The sequence below is a fragment of the Hemiscyllium ocellatum genome, chromosome 9 (assembly GCF_020745735.1).
Source record: "Hemiscyllium ocellatum isolate sHemOce1 chromosome 9, sHemOce1.pat.X.cur, whole genome shotgun sequence".
NCBI classification, from domain to species: Eukaryota; Metazoa; Chordata; class Chondrichthyes; order Orectolobiformes; family Hemiscylliidae; genus Hemiscyllium; species Hemiscyllium ocellatum.
The window spans coordinates 71,740,161-71,761,706 of NC_083409.1; the positions used below are offsets into that span (position 1 = coordinate 71,740,161).

The 21,546-nt window shown below is 40.3% G+C and overlaps 1 protein-coding gene across 2 annotated transcripts in view; it reads right to left on the reverse strand.

The window, feature by feature from the left end:
• The window catches only part of faf1 (Fas (TNFRSF6) associated factor 1), a 389,085-nt gene that overhangs the window by 290,821 nt on the left and 76,718 nt on the right, over positions 1-21,546 (reverse strand). For both annotated transcript variants that reach the window (XM_060829823.1, XM_060829824.1), the window contains one exon: positions 7,714-7,817. In XM_060829823.1, the coding sequence (XP_060685806.1) occupies positions 7,714-7,817 (104 nt within the window). The remainder of the gene's footprint in view (positions 1-7,713; positions 7,818-21,546) is intronic.

Sequence of the window (21,546 nt, forward strand, 5' to 3'; positions counted from 1 at the left end):
AAACATCCAAATAAATCCCAAACTCCCACCCCAGAGCTCCCCCCTTTCCCAGAGGGGGCAATCCCCCCCAATCCTAGCAACTATCTTGGCTCCTTCCAGCTGAGGCCGTGCCCCAGTCCCAGGCAATTCAAAGACAAAGAGAACATGTTATTTACATTCCTGAGAGTTAATAATGGACGCCCAATCACCCATCTCCACACCCCTTCTCCATATGTCTGCGCCCCAGACATAGCCACCCCCAATCCAGAAAACGACAGCAATAAAAAACCCAGATAATAACCAACCAGTCAAAATGTTAAATAAATCAGGTTTTACACTAAGGCGGGACAGAATCTCTAAGACCGATAACCATTAAAAAGGATAGAACAAAAAAGGGGGTTGGATGCAGAGAAAAGAAAGAAAAACTGTACCATTGTCCATAACATTGCCCCTTTCTCACCCCACCCCCGACCAGAGTCCTTTATTTCAAAAAGTTCACAAAGTCCCTTGCCTTTCTGCCAAATCAAAATTATAGACCATTCCTCTGTAAGCAAAATGCAACAATGCCAGGTCTCTCGAAAAATACTGAAGGTTCCTTAATTTCCCCTTGACTTCATCAAATGCCTTTCTCTTCTTAATTATGGCTCCAAAGAAGTCTTAACAGAACATTACTTTTGAGTCTTTAATGCCTGTGGATCTCTTCCCAGTTTTTTTTACGATTTCAATCATTAACTGTTTTTCTTTAAAATGCTGCAGTCACACTAGGACCGGGTGGGAGGTGGGTCCAACCTGGACCTGCGCGTTGCGATCTGGTGGGCCCGCTCACCTGGCCCGACTATCTCCAGCCTCAGGAGCTTCGGAAGCCACTTCTACAAGAATCCAAAGAGGCCCTCGATCCTCCTCATGCTCCGGGAGATCCAAGAGCTGTAAGTTCCTTTCTACTTTTTCTTTCCAGGTCATCCACTTTTTCTTGAAGGACCCAAACTTGGGACTTCCAGCATTCAAATCCGTCCTCCCGAGACCTCCACCACGGTCTCCAACGCTGTGGTCCTTCACTCGACTGCTTCCACTGATCGGTCCAGTGTTTGGATCTCCTGCTCATGCTTCTTCAGCATGGTAGATATCGGCTCCAGCGCTGTCTCAATCTTTTGTCAGAATTTAGCAAAATCCTAGAGTAAATACTGCTGCCCCATTAAATCCAAAGGGGCTGCACCGGGAGTTTAAGCAATGGTTGCGGGCACCCCAGACATCAGAGGGGAGTGCCCTGCCTTCTATACTCCTTTTGCCTCCTTTCCTTTATTGGCATTCATCCTGATCTTAAAGCTGTCAAATCACAGTTTTAAAAGCTCTAGATGCTCATCAACTCTATATTATCAATTTAGATTCTCAGGGGTGGTCAACGAGGAGGGGATAAAGGTCCACCTTGCCCGGGTTATGGCATAGAGCCCAGCACAGCAGACCTCTCAGACTGCCGCCATCTTGGATCTCCCGGCAGAAAGCTTTTGATATCAACAACTGGTCAGCATCACCCCACAGACTAGACCAATCAACTAGTTATTGTCAGCCAAATCTCATTTTGTACATATTTCCTACCTCCAGATCATTTGCAACTACACTTCTCCCATGGTTGAGCAGCACATACAGTATGTACTGGTAACTTCGTCCTAAAAATGCAGCAATACCTTACACAATCCTTAGTTTTCAAAACAGTCATTTTCCCACTTTAGTTCACAATGAAAATTACAAAACAAAAGATCTGGTCTTTAAAATATCAGCTCTCTTGGTTGGTATATTGTTTTATTATCAATCACGTCACATTCAGGTGTAAAATCCAATTTATTAAGTCTTTAAAAGTCTTTTAAAGTTTTCTTCTCAAAGAGAAGTTGCATATTGCTAGAGATTGCAAAGACTTTACACATTTGCCCATACTTAAAAGCTGGCATGATTAATTCAATCAGTGTAACTTGTTCACATTTACACTACAACGCAAATTGCTGATAATCTCTGTTATTCTGGAATTTTATTTGGTGTTTGTAGTAAATCCAGATCAAAGTCGGTCACAAATCTTCTCGCATGACTTCAGACATATCTTTTTGTTCTTCGGTAGAATCTTACAGTACATGGTCAACATAATAACTGTTCAATACAACCCATAAAATAATTTGTTCTTGCATATCTAAGTTTTCTCTTGCCCTGAGCTGTTAGAGGAAGTGGCCGAGGCTGGTACAATTGCAACATTTAAAAGGCATTTGGGATAGGAATAGGAAGGGTTTGGAGGGATATGGGCCGGGTGCTGACAGATGGGACTAGATTGGGTTGGGATATCTAGTCGGCATGGACAGGTTGGAACGAAGGGTCTGTTTCTATGATGTACATCTCTATGACTCTGATTCAGCCAAATAGCTGAATGAGGAAGGACTCCGGCCCGAAACGTCGATTTTCCAGCTCCTCGGATGCTGCCTGACCTGCTGTGCTTTTCCAGCAACACACTCTCAACTCGGATCTCCAGCATCTGCAGACCTCACTTTCTCCAAACAGCTGAATGATCCTTCTGTTTAAATGCAGAATTAACAATCACCTTCAGGACACATCACTAATCATCCTGATAATCTGTTAACTGGTTAGAAGAGTATTTTCAACTCTTTTATTCCCCCATCCTAATGCTTAGGAATTGGGCAATAGATTTCAATAGTAGATTTGGATCGGCTCAGGCTTGGAGGGCCGAAGGGTCTGTTCCTGGGCTGTAGACTTTTTGTTCTTTGTTCTCATTCAGAACAAATGTTGTTCAACTACTCTTTTGCAAGAGTGCCAGCTTCTTCATTTTGAAGTTTTAATTCACTTACCAGAATCAAAAATTGTCTTTGTAGTTCCTCAGCAGTCACACAAAGTTATTTAGGTTTAAAATAATATAATGATTTGTTTCTCTATTAGCCTAGAGCACTACTGCTGTGGTCTGCTCTGACACTTATGCCTTGGGAAGTGGTGCCGCAAATTTAATTCAGACCACTTCAATTCACTTCCAGTTGTTTTTAACTCCGTCATTAACCTGATGTTTCACTGTCTTTTTCACCTCAGAAATCAGGATTTTGTTTAAAAACCTCTCAGGTCAAACCACTGATCTTTACGATGGATTAAAGTCTATTGAGCTTGACCTTTATCTTCAATAACTTCAATGGATTTTGTGGAATGTCTGGAAGTCAAACATGGTTTCCAGTTAGATTATCTCCTAAAATAAAGTCAACATCATTAATTCTGACATCACTCCTGCCACAGGGTATATTCAGACGACACAATGGAACAGGTAAACAATTCCCAATGACCAGTATCAATATACTGTTAATTAGCAAGTATTTCCAAAATAGAAATAGAATCTTATACTAAAAATGAGAAATTAAGCCAACTCAAGAATCATAGAATTCCCTACTGTGTGAAAGCAAGCCAGTCAGACCATTGAGTCAGCACTGACTTGTCAAAGAGCATCCCACCCAGACCCACACCCCCGACCCATCCCTGTAACCCTGCATTTCCCATGGCTAATCTACCTAGCCTGAACTTCCCTGGACACTCTGGGCAGTTTAGTATGGCCAATCCACCAAACCTGCACCCTTTGGACCATGGGAGGAAACCCACACAGACATGGAAAGAATATAAGTTCCACAGTTACGAGCTGAAAATGTGTTGCTGGAAAAGCGCAGCAGGTCAGGCAGCATCCAAGGAGCAGGAGAATCGACATTTCAGACATGAGCCCTTCTTCAGGAAAGAAAGCCCTTTCTGAAGAATGGCTCATGCCCGAAACGGCGATTCTCCTGCTCCTTGGATATTGCCTGACCTGTTGCGCTTTTCCAGCAACACATTTTCAGCTCTGATCTCCAGCATCTGCAGTCCTCACTTTCTCCTAGAAGTTCCACAGTTAACCCTGCACCTTTCCTTCTTCTTCCATGGGCTAACTCTAATTACCCTTGAACTAATTAGCTCCTGGGCCATTTCAGAGGGCAGTTAAGAGTCAATTATATTGCTGTGTGCCTGCAGTCATGCAACTAGGGTAAGTAAGGTCAGCAGATGCATTTTCTTAAAAGACATCGATGAACCAGATAGGATTTTATAATAATTGACAATGCTTACATGGCCATTAACTTGGCTTCATTTTCAATTATAGATTTTAATTTAAATTTTAACATGATAGTATTCAACCTCATGTTTCATAATTATTAACCTGAGGCTCTTGATTAGGAATCCAATGACATTACCACTAAGCCATCACCTCCCTCCTCCTTAAGGATAATGACCTTTTTTGGTCTCCAACACCCTCATATATTCTGTTTTCCACACACTGTAAATACATTGAAGTGAGTTAAGGTAGAACTTGCCATTGGCCCAGAGGACACTGGCTGCTCTCAGAGATGACAACAGTTTAACACAAGTGTCATCATGCCTCAGATAAAGAGTGAGGTTAAAGCGGTACATGACCTTAAATTAATCCTTCGTGTGACCTCAGTTGGCACATGAATTAAACCTCGGCTGTCGGCATCACTGTACCACAGTAGTAGTGGTTTGTCATAGATTTCACTCACTGGTACAATTACAAATGTCACCAGCTTAGTTTCTAATTCTTATCAATTTGCTTTTCCATGCACTGTCTTAATGCAAAAGTAGTATATTGGTTCTCTTGAACAATGCATATCTCCCACATTGTGTTTTTAACCACTCTGAAAACATCTGTCACTTCATTTCAGCTTCTCCCCTCACAGCGATAACTATTCTGTTCACTATCTGTTTGCCAAGGTTTACTGCCATTGGGATTTTGGGACAGATTGTAACCGTCAGCCAAAACAGCAACCTCTCTGAACTCCGAAGCCTTACAGACTTCCAGATGGTAGACAGGGATCACCGCTTTTAAAGTTTTCCATTAACAGAACCTCTGAAATTTTCAAAATCTTGCTCAGACTGCTTGCTCCATACCATCAATCAAATTCAATGTCTTGTATAAACAAATTCCAAAAATGTTCTGATTCCATCCCTTCCTCTGATTTCTAAACTTTTGTCTGCAAGCTTTTGGAACTAATTCAAATGTATTAAGCACAGCAGTATTAATCATGTTATAACATTGGACTGTTCACCCAGAAGATCTGAACAACCTGCAACACTTGGTTCACAATTCTCTCGGCCATTGAAACTTACAGCAACTTTCTCAAATGATAGAGAATATATTTCAACTCCCTCTTCAATAAATTTAGGTACCAGACAAATATTTCTTACCAAATTAAAATCAATTCATGGCTAAGTGTTCCAACAATTCTCAGTTCACGTTATCAAAACTGTTCTCGGCTCAGTTCAAATTTTATGGCCTCGCTCAATCTTTGTTATTCAACACTTTTTTATATTGCTGATATTTGTCAAATCTTTTCTTCTTATATTCAACTTGAATTTGCAGAATACCAATAAAGGAGAAACAAATATTTATACAGTTTGAGAAGAGAATGGTGATTGATTGGCAAATGCTCTCTAATTGGTAGAAGCACACCAGTTAATAATAACTGATAATTAACTTCAAGTTAAATTTTAAATTAGCCAGATTACTCTGATTTCTCAGTGCAATGTTTTGACCAAAGCATCAGGGAATAGCTGTCTCTTATTGTTGAATTGAAACAAGTCCAGTGAACAGCATTGTCTGGCTTGTGATGTGGTGCACCTGCATGTATTACAAACTAAATATATTGACACACAATGTGATGTCCTTTGCAAATAGAAAGAACACGTGTGTGCACTGCATCTCTTTCAATATCGATGAATTTAGCTACTGTAGCTTCTTGTTCCTTGATCCAAACTATTGATACAAATTGTTAAAAGGCTAGCACTGATCCCTGTGGCACACCAATCATTACATTTTGCCAAACAGAGAAAGATCCATTTATGCCTACCATTTTCTGCCAGTCAACAAATCTTCTACCCATGCCAATTTGCTACCTCCTTCACCATAAGCTTTTATTTTCTGCAGTAACCTTTGATGAGGCATTTTATCAAATGATTTCTGGAAATCTAAGTATAATCTAAGTAAAGTTCCCCTTTAACCACAACACAAGTTACTTCTTCGAAGAATTCCAATGAATTGATTAAATCCAATTTCCTTTCCACAAAATTATAGTGACTCTGTCTGATTAACTTGAACTTGTCCAAATTGCCTGCTGTAACATTTTTTACAACAGGTAACAGTTTCCCTCTGATGTTAAGCTAACCAGCCTGTAATTTCGCACTTTTTGCATACCTGCGTTTTTGAAAAAAGGCGTTGCATTCACTGCTTCCGTATATAATGGAACCTCCCTAACCTAGGGGATTTTGGAAAATTTAAACACATGCGTTCAACTATTTCATCAACCACTTTTTTTTAAGAAAAACCCGAGGATGAAGTCCATCAGGACCAAAGATCTTGCAGCCCATAGCTACAATAATTTGTCTAGTGTCACTTCCCTGGTGATTGCAATTTTCTTACAATTTTTTGGTCTGCCTTCCATTTCCAGATTTACAGCTCTAACTAGGATGTTACTTGCATTCTCTATAGTGAAGATTGACGTAAAATACCTCTTATCATCCTATTACAAAAGATAATCATTATTACAAACCATTTGCAAAGGACCAGCATCTAAACATTGTAAGTTTCCACTTTAGTTGCATTGAGACAGTGTTGCGCAATGCCTCAATGAAAATCTCATCCAAAACACCATCATCATCTCTTTATTGAAGAGTTTGTGTTTGTTAGAACATTGAGAAAAATGCTGTATAATTATTTATTTTTTCAAAATATCTCCACCTCAATTATTAATTGAAGGCTGGTTGCCCATTTAAGACATTTTCTACTTGATTATCAGTGTATTCCTAATATTAGAATCTGCAGCAGACTCTCTACCCTCAGAAAACAGATATGCAAGTCTTTGGTGCATTGACACAATGTCACAATAATCAACATTTGATTCAAGATTAAATAAAATAGCTGAGTATAAATATTGTAATAACCACTACAATCTGAAATTTTGTCAGCCTTTAACTGAACATTAACCTCTTTTCAGATGCTGTGCATTTCTTAATGAGAACAAATGAATTGTTGAAGTCATATAGAATTCTCAGTGTTTGATTTTGAAGTTTATGTATTCAATTTTACTAATTCATAGATGATGCCTAATTACTTACAAAATTTACAAGTGACAATATAATATCTGACAAAATATATTGTTCATTTCAGAGACCTGATATACCAATTTTAAAATCATTTTAGACAAGGTAATCTTACACCATAGCTGTAGACCTCCTTTCCAATTAGATTCAATGGTCTGAATTTCTGAAATGTTCTCCTGCACAACCACCAAAACTTTGCCAGAAGACCTACGGAAACCCTGGAAAAACAGCATAAACAGTCAAAATGAAGACTTTCCGGGGTTTCCATGGCTCTTACACCAGCACTCTGACAAATATGAGATCGCCATGAAAATATACACTCAAAGATTGCTAAATACAAGAACTGCTTTGCTTTCTAACCCTTGTCAATTACCAAGTATTGAATTTGTTATCATTCATAACAGGTTATCCAATGGAAATTTATAAAAATGTTCTTGATTGGTTTTGCACTCCTACTTCAGTCAACTCCAGAGCTGAAAAATACAGCCAAATAAATCAATGCTGAAGGAAAGTTATCAGAAGCTGTATTTACAGAAAAATATGGAAGAAAGTAACTTGATAGCTTACCCAGACTGACTTGTGGCTGGCCCTTCTGATCCTGGTTGGGCTATGTCAGGTGTGAGAACGTAAAGGCTATTATTCTTAGGCAAGTGAAGAGACCTCAGAATAGTCTGCAGATGAGAAGTGATCAAATTAAAACTCAAGAATTTAAAACTGATTAAACTCAGTAAAAATAAGGTAATTCAAAAAGTGACAACCACCAAGCTAACAATCGAGAAATCTAAATCCTTAAACTAAACAGTGCCCAAATGTCTGGTCACCACAGTCCTCACATCAACTTGATAACAAGATCAAATCTCACAGGGTATAAATCCTCAGTACAGTGCATGCTTACTCCCCAAAGCCTATCCACTATCTACAAGGAAGAAGTCAGGGGTGAGATGAAATATTTTCCACTTGCCTGGCTGAATTCAGTTTGAATAATACTCACAAAACTCAGCGCTATCCAAGACAAAGCAGCTCACTTGATTAGCATTTCATCCACCAACAATATACAGTGACATTAGCATGTTACATCTACAAGACGCACTGCAGCAATGCCCTTGGCTCTTTTCACAGCACTTCCAAGCCTGCGACCTCTACCACCTGGAAGATCAAAGGCAGCAGAAACGATGGAAATACCAGCACCTACAGTGTCCCCTCCAATGGACTCACCATCGTGATTTGGAACTATATTGCGTTACTTCACTGTCACAAGGTCAAAATCCTGGAACCTCTTTTCTAACAGCTATACAGAAAAGGTAGCACTCCACCTTCTCCAGGACAATTCAAAATAAACAGTAAACATTGGACTAGCCTGAGATATCTTGCGAGTGCATAAATACAGAAGTGCTGCTCTCCGACAGCTCATCATCACTGCCATTAGTTCTTCAATGAAGGACATAACATCCCTATGTGAATTTACTTCACGTACATGAAGACAATTACATAAATGCATTGCACAGGGACTGCTAAATTAAAAGACTAAGGATGATCCTGTAGTCACATGATACAATGATAAGAGAATTGAGTAATTATAAAATATCAATTTCCAATTAGTCTATAATATCTACAACAGATCCAGTAATGATGCAAGGAAAAGTACAATAATGGAGAGCTTTAAAAAAAATATAGAAAACTTTTAAGCCATTTCAAAAACAATCCATACAATAAGATAAAATTAGAAATAAACCTGGCTGCACAAGGACAGAAACAATCTAATATCCAAGTTGTCTTATTATTTTACCTCTGTAAAAACACAATTTAGCATCTGCTGAGAAAACAAAATTGCTGTCACAACCACATTAGCAAAGCAAACATCTAGTAGTGCACAGATCTTGCTGAATTTAATAAACTGCAAATGTTGGCAAATTCTATATAGCACTGCAATACGTGATGGAGCTCGTTGGATAAATAAATGAATGAATAAATTAACTTTATACCATTTACTTCATCTTTCTACTGTACGGATGACATTGCAATATTAGGTTGACTATTAAGTTGATGAGTTATCAAGGGGAGTTGATGGCCTAGTGGTATTATCACTGGACTGTTAATCCAGAGATTCAGATAGCGTTCTGGGTACCCAGGTTCAAATACCACCATGGCAGATAGTGGAATTTCAAATCAGTAAATATCTGGAATAAAGAATCTAATGACTGCTTTAAATCCACTGCCAATTGTCTGCAAAACCCATCTGGTTCACTAATGTCCTTTAGGGAAATCTGCCATCCTTACCTGGTCTACTTACTTGCCATTCCAGATGCACTGCAATGTGGCTGACTCTCAACTTCCCTATGGGCAATAAGCACTGTCTAGCCAGCAATGCCCTCATCCCATGAACAAATGAGAAGCATCAAAAAGTACCAAAGGAAAGAAGGATGGAAACAGCAGAGACACAGGTCATTATCTTTTAATCCTAGAGGCCCGGAGATTTGGCCCTTGTTCAATAAAGGACATACGATTAAGGTTTTGGAGAAAATTTAACGCTCAGGTTACGGATCCGGTTGTCTAATTGCTTGCTGAGCTGGTGGGCTTGTTTTCAGACATTTCATCTGATGATGCTAGGTAATATCATCAGTGAGTCTCCAGTGAAGCTTTGGTGTACTGTCCCTCTTGCTATTTATTTGTCTTAGTTTGTTGTGATAGGTGGTATCATTTCCAGTGGTTCTGTTTGAGAAGTTGGTAAATGGGGTCCAGAACTGTGTGTTTGCTAATGGAGTTCCGATTGAAATATCAGGCCTCTCAAACTTCCGCCCATGTCTTTGTTTGGCCTGTCCCAGGATGGATGCATTGTCCCTGTCGAACTGGTGTCCTTTTTCATCTGTACGTATGGGAGACTTGTCATGTCAGTCATGTCTTTTGGTAACCAGTCTCTCAGTCAACTGGGACCCATTATAGAAAGGCAGCAAAAACGTATGGTCAAATCATGCATGAGTAATTTGTACTTTTTGATGATCCAACAAAGAATGTTGGTAAAGACAGTGTAGTTAATGTGGCATATATTAATCTTCATCTGATAATATGCTACATAACAAGCTTGTCAGCAAAGTTAGAACACATGAAATAATAGGGACAAGAAGCAGCATAAACAAACAAAAAAATGGGTTGAGATAGAGGGAACAATGATAATTTTTTTGGATTAGAGACAAGTACATTGTCTTGAAATACACTAATGAGCAGAGGTCACAGCCCTAAAATGTACAAATGACAATGCTTGGAAGTATTGTGAACTGTGAGGATAGCAACAAAAAATTCAACATCGTAGAGACACGCAGAGTGCCATCTATCTATAAATTAAAGCTAATGTAGAGAAGTATAAAATGATTAATTATGGTATGGAATGGCCAGCAAGGTTAAGATTAAGCAGTTGCTATTATCTCAGCTATATGACTACTGGTCAAGTCTGATCCCAGACTGAAATTTGGTTTGATAGATTTTTGCTTAGGTTTTAATTGGTTGGTCTTTTACTGAAACACAGATTCATCGCACCAGATGTGATTTTAACAATAAAACAGAAATTCACGACACAAAAACTAACAAAAACAAAAAAAACAATTTACATATAATACAAGTTTAAAGATTTTGAAAACTATGATAAAATACAATCCCACTAATCACAACAGAACTCGTTTACAATATTCACACCTGAAAGAATTCCATTTTTATCACATACATAGGGCTTAGTTTAAATTTCGGTTAATAGTGGCTTCAATTCCCAATGTTGAGAATCTAATAACTTTTTCCTCGAATCTTCATACAACTGAGCTTAGACTTCTTCAGCTTCAAATCATTCCCAACGACATTTAAAAAAACTACTGGCCTGGAACTTGCAAACTAAACTAATTCCACAGAGCTAACCTAATTTTAAACCAATCCTTTTCATGTGGACCAACGTTTTGCATAACAATCTTCTACGAAACTGCCCAATTCAAAAGGTCTTCCTTAACCTGGGGGAGACATGGGGGACTAACCCCTATCCAAAAAAAATCAATCTCTGACCTTCTAAACTGAAAGCCTGATGCACAACTCTTCATTTGCTTGTAAAAACCTCCCAACATAAACAAATTACCCACAAACTCCAAGAATTCTCTCCTTCAAATTTTTTTCATCAAAGAATTCACCATGGTGGCAGAAAAACATGCATGATCACTAAACTCTTTCAGACACACAGATCAAAACCACATGCCCCAGTTCAAACTCTAAATGTTAAAGTTAGATACATCACAAAGTAGTTGTAAAAGTGATGCAGGAATAGAGGAACTAAGGGTATAAATCAGTGCAAGTGGCAGGACAGGTTGATACGACAGTTAATAAAGCATGCAAGATGGTGAGCTATGTTGAGTGTACAAAATGAAGTTATGATAATGCAAAAACATTGGTTTGGCCTCAATGAGGATAGTGTGTTCAAATCTGGTCATCACCCTTCAAAAAGGTTATGATAGCATTAGAGAGGGTTCCAGATGGATCAGAGAAGGGGATCTCCTCCTTGAACTCCTTTGATAGCAAAAGCATCCTTCCTCAGGTAAAGAATCCAAAACTGCACACAATATTCCAGGTGTGGTCTCAACTTTTATACACGGTTTGAGGACAAAACGATGTGGCATTGAGGAGGTCCACACCCCCGCCCAATGACCAGGTGCTGTGCTTTGCCATGGCAGAAATGAGGAAAGCCCCTGTGCAAAGTCAACCCATGAACATTGTGCCAAAGTAGTCTTCAGCGTCCTATCTTAATGACTACCACCCTGTTGCGCTTACACCCATTGTCAGGTAGTGCTTTGAAAGGCTTGTCATAAGGAATATTAAGACACTGCTGCCCCCCCCCCCCCCACACACACACACACACACACACACACACACACACACACACACAATGGATACCCTGCAGTTTGCGTATCAAGACAACAGCTCAACAGATGGTGTCACTTCCACCGTCTGCCCCTCACCCACCTGGAGAAGAAGGACCACTGTGTTCACAGACTTCAGTTCAGCATTTAACACTATTATTCCTCAGCGCCTGATTGGAAAGCAGAGTCTGTCGGGCCTGAATACCTCCCCCTAATTGGATCCTGGACTTCCTGACAGTCCAGATCGAGAACAGCATCTCCAAAACCATCACAATGAGCAGAAGGCCGCCCAGGGCTGTGTGCTCGGTCCACTGCTGTTCAGCCTGTTGACGCACAACTGTGCGGCGATGCACAGGTCAAATCACATCATCAAGTTCACTGATGATACAACTGTAGTGGGTCTCATCCGCAGGAACAATGAGTCGGCATACAGAGAGGAGGTGCAGCAACTAATGGACTGGTACAGAGACAACAATCTGTCTCTGAATGTGAACAAGACGAAAGAGATGATTGTTGATTTCAGGAGGCACAGAACGACCATTCTTTGCTGAACATCGACAGCTCCCCCATGGAGATCATGAAGAGCACAAATTTCTTGATGTACACCTGGCAGAGAATCTCACATGGACCCTCAACACAAGCTCCATAGCAAAGAAAGCCCAGCAGTGTCTCTACTTTGTGCAGGCTGAAGAAAGGCCACCACCCACCCCCATCTTCACATTTTACAGAGGGTTCATTGAGAATACCCTGAGTTCCTACATCACTGCCTCGTTTGGGAATTGCATCACCCTGGATCGTAAGACCAGACAACATATGGTGAGGACAACTGAGAAGATCAGCGGGGACTCTCTTCCCTTCATTACAGACATTTACTTCGCCTGGAAAGGATTCTGAGAGATAGGATTCACTACTATTTGGAAAAACAGAGTTTGATTAAAGACAGTCAGCATGGCTTTGTGAGGGGCAGGTCATGCCTCACAAGCCTTATTGAGTTCTTTGAGGATGTGATGAGACAAGTTGATTAAGGTCGAACAGTGGATGTAGTGTAAATGGATTTCAGTAAGGCATTCCCACAGTAGGCTCAATCAGGAAGTTAGGAGGTATGAGATACAGGGAAATTTGGCTGTCTGGGTACAGAATTGGTGGCCAAAAGATGCGAGTGGTAGTGGATGAAAAGTATTCTGCCTGGAGGTCTGTGACCAGTGGAGTCCCACAGGGATGTGTTCTTGGGCCTCAGCTCTTTGTAATTTTTATAAATGACTTGGATGACAAAGTGGAATGGTGGGTTAGTAAGTTTGCCAATGATACAAAGGTTGGTGGTGTTGTAGACACAGTGTCGAGGGCTGTTGCAGGCTCCAACAAGACATTGACAGGATGCAGAACTGATCTGAGAAGTAGCAAATGGAATTCAACCTGGATAACTATGAAGTGATTCCTATTGGAAGGTCAAATTTGAATGCTGAATACAGGGTTAAAAACAGGATTCGTGGCAGTGTGGAGGAACAGCGGGATCTTGGGGTCCACATAAATAGATCCTTCAAAGTTGCCACCTAAGTTAATAGGGCTGTTAAGAAGGCTTACAGTGCTTTGGCTTTCATTAACAGGGGGAAACGTTTGCAACAAAAACTCCCAGCTCGGTGAACAGAACCACAACAATGAGCACCTGAGCTACAAATCTTCTCCCAAACTTTGAACACCTACGGGCGAGAGACGCTAAGACAAGCCAGGAAATGGGAATCCTGTGCTAACCGCCTAAGCACCACATACGAACAACTCCGGTTCCTGCATGAATGCTGAAAGAATCGAATCCTTCCACCATGTGTCAGATACAGACCACCAGTCAACAATCCACAAGCCAGGGACACAGCCAGACAGAACAGACTATCGATGATCCAGGGAATGATTACAGACGCTCACAACAGACTTCACAAATACAGACAAGAAATTGCACGCCAATTAAAAACTCTCCGACAGACAGCTCACAGACACGGAAAGAACAATACTGGCCAAGGGACTCAACTACAACCACAGGGACGCTAAGACAGCGGACTTCCTAGCAGCACTAGAATGCACACTCCGGAACAATGGATTGACAGAAGAGACACAACAAACAGAGAGACTAAGTTTCGTACCTATGATAATAAGGAAAAGACAAACAATAACCTCAACACCAAGGAGAGAGAAGCACTAAAATCACTAAAACGATAAGAACATAATCATACTACCAGCAGACAAAGGCAGAATGACGGTCATACTGGACAAAGCAGACTACATCCAAAAGGCACAACAACTACTTGCAGACACCAACACCTACCAAAAGAGGAAGTCTGACCCCACCCCACAGCTCACCAACAGGATAAACAACACACTGAGAAATCTACAAAAAAAACGGACAGATAACCAGGTCTGACCTACAAAGAATGAAACCTGAAAGCAACAACACCCCCAGATTCTGTGGACTACCTAAAGTACACAAACCAGACATCCCACTCAGACCCATAGTATCACTACCAGGGACACCATCACACAAACTGGCTAAAGAGCTACAGCAGAAACTGAAACACCTGATCAGCGGATCCAGACAGTCTATACAGTCAACACAAGAATTCTTGGACATCATCAGAAATATACACATAGACAAGGAAGAAACCATGGTCTCATTCGATGTAACAGCACTGTTCACCTCTATCGACAAAACCCTAGCCAGAGAAACAATATCCAACCTGCTGGACATACAGAACAGACAACAGGACGTTGAACCTATTAACAAAGACGGCATACTTAAACTACTGGACCTGTGCCTCACAACACACTTCACATTCAACAACCAGATACACAAACAAATCAACGGCACACCCATGGGCTCACCGATCTCTGGACTCATAGCAGAAGCAGTAATGCAAAGGTTAGAACAAACAGTCTTACCGCAAATACAACCCAAACTCTGGGTCAGATATGTGGACAACATCTTTGTAATCATTAAAAACACAGAAATAGAGAACACACACTGGATCATCAACGTCACACTCACAGGAATCCGATTCACAAGAGAAGAAGAAAAGGACAACCAGCTCTCATTCCTAGACGTGATGGTACAGAGAACACCGAACGGAGAATTCAGCACGAAGGTATACAGAAAAGCCACACACACAGACCAAGTCCTGAACTATGAAAGCAACCACCCCAACACACACAAACAAAGTTGCATCAGGACATTATTCAAAAGGGCCACAACACACTGCAGTACACCAGAACTGCAAAAAGAGGAAGAAGAACACCTATACAAGGTATTCACCAAAAACGGATACCCACGCAATTTCATCAACAGATGCCTAAGGGAAAGACAACGGAATGAGGACATGCCGCAACCCAAAGGACTAGCCACACTACCATACATCAGGAGCATTTCCGAACTGACAGCCAGACTGCTGCGACCACTAGGACTCAACAGCACACAAACCAACAGCCACTCTCAGACAACTCACCAGGACAAAGGACCCGATACCCAGCATGAGCAAAACCAACGTAGTGTACAAAATCCCATGCAAGGGCTGCACAAAACACTACATAGGACAAACAGGAAGACAGCTAACAACCCGCATCCACGAACACCAACTAGCCACGAAACGACACAACCAGCCATCCTTAGTAGTCCCACACACAGATGACAAACAACATGAATTCGACTGGGACAACACTACTATTATAGCGCAAGCCAAACAGAGAACAGCCAGGGAATTCCTAGAGGCATGGCACTCATCCACTGACTCTATCAACAAACACATCGACCTGGACCCAATGTACCGGCCACTGCAGCGGACAGCAACTGACAACCGGAAGTGGCAGAGACAAGCCACTATAAATGCCGAAGGAAACATGACAGGAGCGCTTCACAGGAGGCTCCCAAGCACTGAGGATGTCACCTAGAAAGGGGACGAAATGTTTGCAACAAAAACTCCCAGCTCGGCGAATAGAACCACAACAGGGGGATTCAATTTAAGAGTAGTGAGGTTTTACTGCAGCTCTATAGACCACACTTGGAATACTGTGTCCAGTTCTGGTCACCTCGTTATAGGAAGGATGTAGAAGTTTTAGAGAGGATGCATAGGAGATTTACTAAGATGCTGCCTGGATTTGAGGGCTTGTCTTATGAAGAGAGATTGAATGAGCAAGGGCTTTTCACACTGGAGAGAAGGAAGAAAGAGAGGTGACTTGATAGAGGTGTACAAGGTAATGGGAGGTGCATATTATATACGAGTAGATAGCCAGAGACTTTTCCCCCAGGGCTGTCACGGGAGGTCATAATTTAATGGTGATTGGAGGGAGATATAGGGGAGATGTCAGAGAGAGGTTCTTTACGCAGAGGATGGCAGGTGCGTGGAATGCACTGCCAGCTGTGGTAGTACAGCCAGAGATACGAGGGACATTTAAGTGACTGCTGGACAAGCACATGGATGGCAGTAAATTGAGGGGTGTGGAGGTCAGGTTGATCTTAGATTAAGGTAAATGCTCAGCACAACATCATGGGCCGAAGGGCCTATACTGTGCTGTGCTGTTCTATGTTCTATAATTGTTTTCTTTAAATGGATTTCTGTGGTACCCTACAAATCACTGCCTGTCATTCAGAAAAAGACCCATTTATTCCTATTCTTTGGTTCACAGACAGGAAACAATTTTCCATCCATCTTAGTACACTACCCCTAATCCAATAAGATTTAATTTAAACGTTAATCTTTTTTGTGGGAATTGTCAAGAACCTTCTGAAAGTCCAATTAAACCATGTCCTTGGCTCCTCTGATCAACTCGACTAGTTACATCCTCAAAGAATAAATTTATCAAGCATGATCTGCCTTTTGTAAACCCATGCTGGATTCTGTCACTGTTTTCCAAGTAAAATCCTTGATAATGAACTCTTGCTTCTTCCCCACTATCGATGTCAAGCTCACTGGTCTACAATTTCTGGTTTTCTCTCTGCCTCCCTTTTTAAATAATGAAGTTACTTTAGCTATGCTCAAGCAGTTGAAAGTGAGGCTGGAGAGATTGTGTAGTAAAGTAGATTGAGATTCTTGAGGCCATGGGGCAGATTCTGGGGAGGGTACAGTTTTACAAGCCAGATAGTTGCTGCCCAACAGGGAAGTGACCAATATCCTCTGGGGTGTTCACATACCATGAGGGAGTGTTTAAAATAGAACAGCAGGGGGAGGAAACCTAATGGATGAGAACAAAAGTGAGGAAAAATAAGATGGAAATGGAAATTAGAAAATTAGAAAGCAGAGATTTAGTAGCCGAACAGCAAATAATTCAGCATTACCTCCATGTTCTTGTACTTGTGCCCCTATTAATAAAGACAAGAATATTGTATGCTATATTCATTGCTCTCTCCCCTGTTCTGCCCCTTGCAATGATCTGTGCGTACATACACTCACGTCCCTCTGCTCCTGCACTCCACTCCATCCTTAGAATTATACCCGATTTGACACTGTCTTTCAACATTCTTCTGACCAAAATGCATCATTTCACACTTCTCTGCATTAAAATATTTGCCCACTTCAACATTGTCTATGCCCTTCTGGATAAAATTCCAAACATTCTCTATCTTCTGGCAGAATAAATGCCTTCACATCTCAGTTTTGAATGAAAGTCCCCTTATTCTCTAACTATGTCCCCTAGCTCAAGACTCCCTCATTAGCGGAGACATCTTGACAACAGGAATTAGCCTAGTGAGTAGCCTCTTGAAATGTCCCCAGTGCTAGCATATCCATTTTTAAAATACCAAGAACTAAACAGTACGCAATACTCCGTATGTGGCCTCTCCAACATCCTGCAAATTTGGGACAAGACTTCCTAGTTTTAAATTCCAACCTTCTCGCAAGACCAAAATTCTATTCACCTTCTTAATGACTTGCTGCACCTACATGTTACCCTTTTGTATTTTATACATAAATGGACCTAGATCACACTGTACTACAATTGGTTGCCACCTCGCTCTATTTAAATAACAATCTGCCGACCAAAGTACACGACCTCATACTTTGCAACATGAAATTCCATCTGAGACTTTTTTACCCATTCAGTCAACCTATCTATATCCCCTTGTAGATTCATTGCGCCCTCATCACAACATGCCCTTCCACTTATTTTTGTATCATCAGCACATTTAGATACTTTACACTGTCCTCTCTCTCTTCCAAGTCATTAACATGGATAGAAATAATTGAGGTTCTGGGACTAATCCTTGAGGAACTCTCCTAGTTATGTCTTTGCAACCTGAACAAAACCTATTAATCCCAACTTTCTATGAACCAATCCTCATCCATGCTAATGGATTAACCTTAATATTGTCCGTCTGATGTGGCACCTTGTCAAAGTCAAAGGTCTTCTAGAAGACCAAATACATTATATCTACCACTTCTCCTTTATTGACTCAGCTGGTTAGATCCTCAAAGAACTCTAGGAAATTTCATCAAACATAACTTTCCTTTCACAAAACCACACTGACATTGTTTGATTGTGTTAAGCTTTTCTAAATTTGCAAGTATTTCTTCCTTAATTATATTTTCTAGTTTTTCCCCCATAACAAATTTTAGGTTAACCGACTTATAGTTTCTTGCTTTACTTCACCTGGTCTTGAACACAGTGGTCATGTTAACCTTTTTCCTAGAACTCTCTCAGAATCCTGCCAATATTTTAACCAACGCTTCCACTTTCCCTGCAGCCATTTTCTTTAAAACCTTCGGATGCAGGTAATCGATTTCTGGTGACTTTTCTGCCTTTGGTCTCATTAATTTGTCAATAACTGGTCCAAGAAATCAGCTTACCAACACTTCAAGGGCCACTAGGGGCAGGCAGTTAAATGCTGTCCAGCAAGCAATGCCCAAATCTCACAAGTGAATAAAAAATAACCTTTATCCCCGTGATAGAGACTGTTACAAGATCTTTCATACCATTAGCACCTTGCTTATTGTGTGTTTTGTAATGTTTATAGTATCTTAAACCATGAAGATTGATGCTAAATATTGATTTGAATTTTCTGTCATTTCCCTGTTCCCTAATATTTACTCTCCAGTTGCATCCTCCAAGGGTCCTACATTTACTTCAGCTATTCATTTTCTTATTATATATGTCCATAGAAGCTACTGCTGTTTGCTTTTGATTTGTCAATTAATTTCTTCCTAAATTTTCTTGCCCTTTCTTAGCATTTTAGTCATCTGCTGCTGTCACTGAAAAAAAAATCCCAATCCTCTAGCCTGGCCCTAATTTAAGGTACTTTGTATGTTTTAATTGTTGATTAAATATTCTTTTTGACAACAATGGGTGATACATTTTCCTCAGAGTCCTTTTTCATCTGAATAAATTTTTGCTGAGTATTATCAAATATCTGCTTGAATGTCTGCTATTGTACATCCAATGACATTCTTCCATTGTATTTTCCCCAGCCTGCTTTAGAAACTCTTTCTTCGTATTACTGCAAGTGCCTTTTTTTAAGCTGAGGTAACTGGTTTGAGATCTAAGTTGCCCTCCCTCAAACTGAATTTGAAATTCTACCAAGTTGTGATTGTTAGCCACGGGAGGATCCTGAAATCTCTTATTAATCCTATCTCTTTCACATTACTAGATCTAAGATTACACAACTACCTGGTATAGGCTATGTACTGCATGAAGAAACAATTCCTGATGCACTCTACAAATGTGTCCCCCATGGTACCTTTGTCTATTTAATTTGTCCAGTCATTTTGTCAATTAAACTTACTGATGACAATTGTAGCCTTCTTTCATGGCTCAATTATTTCTCAATTAATATTTGGTCCTAAACTGAGGCAATTCTTCAGAGTCTACAGATGATTCCCATCAATGTCTTCTTTCCATTACTGTTCCTCATTTCCACATAATGATCTTCTGTAGTCATATGACAACCCATCACTACATTGTTTAGACTTGCTAGAATAGTGTGCTGGAAATCAAGCCCCACTATTCCTGAAGTATTCATTACAGAAGACAAAAAATTTTAAAAGTTTCCTGATTTTCAGATCCAGATTGATAAAAAGCATGAACCAAGTTACTGTACTGAACAAGCTTCATTATTTATTGTAGATACTTGAATTCTCACTACAGGTAAACAGTTATAAAACATTGGCACATAATGCCACAAATTAAAGCTTTAATCCTCTTTTCAACATCCTTTTACTTGCACACACAACCAGAAAGGGATAAGATAAAATAGGTCATGGATGGACAGAAAAAAAATTCTGAAAAGACAGTTCAGTAGTTTTCAATCCCAAGTAATGTTGTTGAGATGATCCTTATGAATCTTCTGTTGGCCAACGCATCACTTCAGTTGTCTTCCCGTGGATACTTTTAGAAGTTGGAGAGACACACAAGAAAGCCGATTTATTTATAACAAGTCGCTGACTGAACAGTTATTAGTCAATGTTTACAACAACTGCTGCAAGCAAGGTAAACGGGTTTTCTGCAGATTAAATGAGTTTTAAATTAGAGAGAACACAGACTACTCCCAAGCTGGGAAAGAAATGAACATTTCTCTCTCCCTGGTTTCCAGCTTCAAGCTGTTCAGTTACACAAAGACAAATCACAATATTGGCAGACAAAAAGGTCTAACATTGGTCGATGACAACTGGTCACTCGTCCAAGCAACTGCTTCATTCTGAGAAAAAGCTGCATTGGTACACCACCTCTACTCGAAATGATCTGCAACTCAAAACTCCAACTATGTTTGTTCAAACAGTTGTTTACACAATTCCTGGCATGAGTTTCAGGTTATTTGTTTTTCAAAACTGCAGCCACTTTGTCTGACACCAATTTTAAAACAGCTCTTTCTCATTTCAGTCCTTAGTGATTAAAAGCACAAAATAAACTACATAGTTCTTAAAGCAGTGAAACCAGCCTTTATTAACAAAGCTACCCCTACCTCCTTTTCTTTTTGATCTATTCTTCCTAGCTGAATAGTGTTTAATATTGAGTTCACAAGCTTAGTCACCCTGCAACCACATCTCTATAATAACATCAAGCCAGTTTCATTTTTTTCTGTTTTTGTCATTAATTCATCCACGTGCTCCATGACATACAAATACTCTGTGCATTCAAGTAAAGGGTCTTAGAGGTGGCTTTTTACTGTTTACTTCCTCTAGCTCTGATTTCAGCCACATTCTTCTACCCCTTCCTGTTACATTTTCATTACCATTTGTCTCCTCATTACACTGTACCTCAGCTCTTTCATTTTATTATCAATGTTTTCAGCTTCCCTTCAACTAAACTCTCCCTAAACCCCCCTCCCCCCAACCAATTGGTTTACAGCCCTATGTAGAACCCTAGTCATATGATTCATCAGGATACTGGTTCAACAATGGCTGAAATGAAGCCTGTTTCAATTACAGCTCACTCTTCCTAATAATGGTGCTATTGCTCCACGAACCATAACCCATTCCTGCGACACCAATCTTTGAGCTGCACAGTTACGTCTCAGCTTATTTACCTGAAGCCAATTTAGATGTGGCTT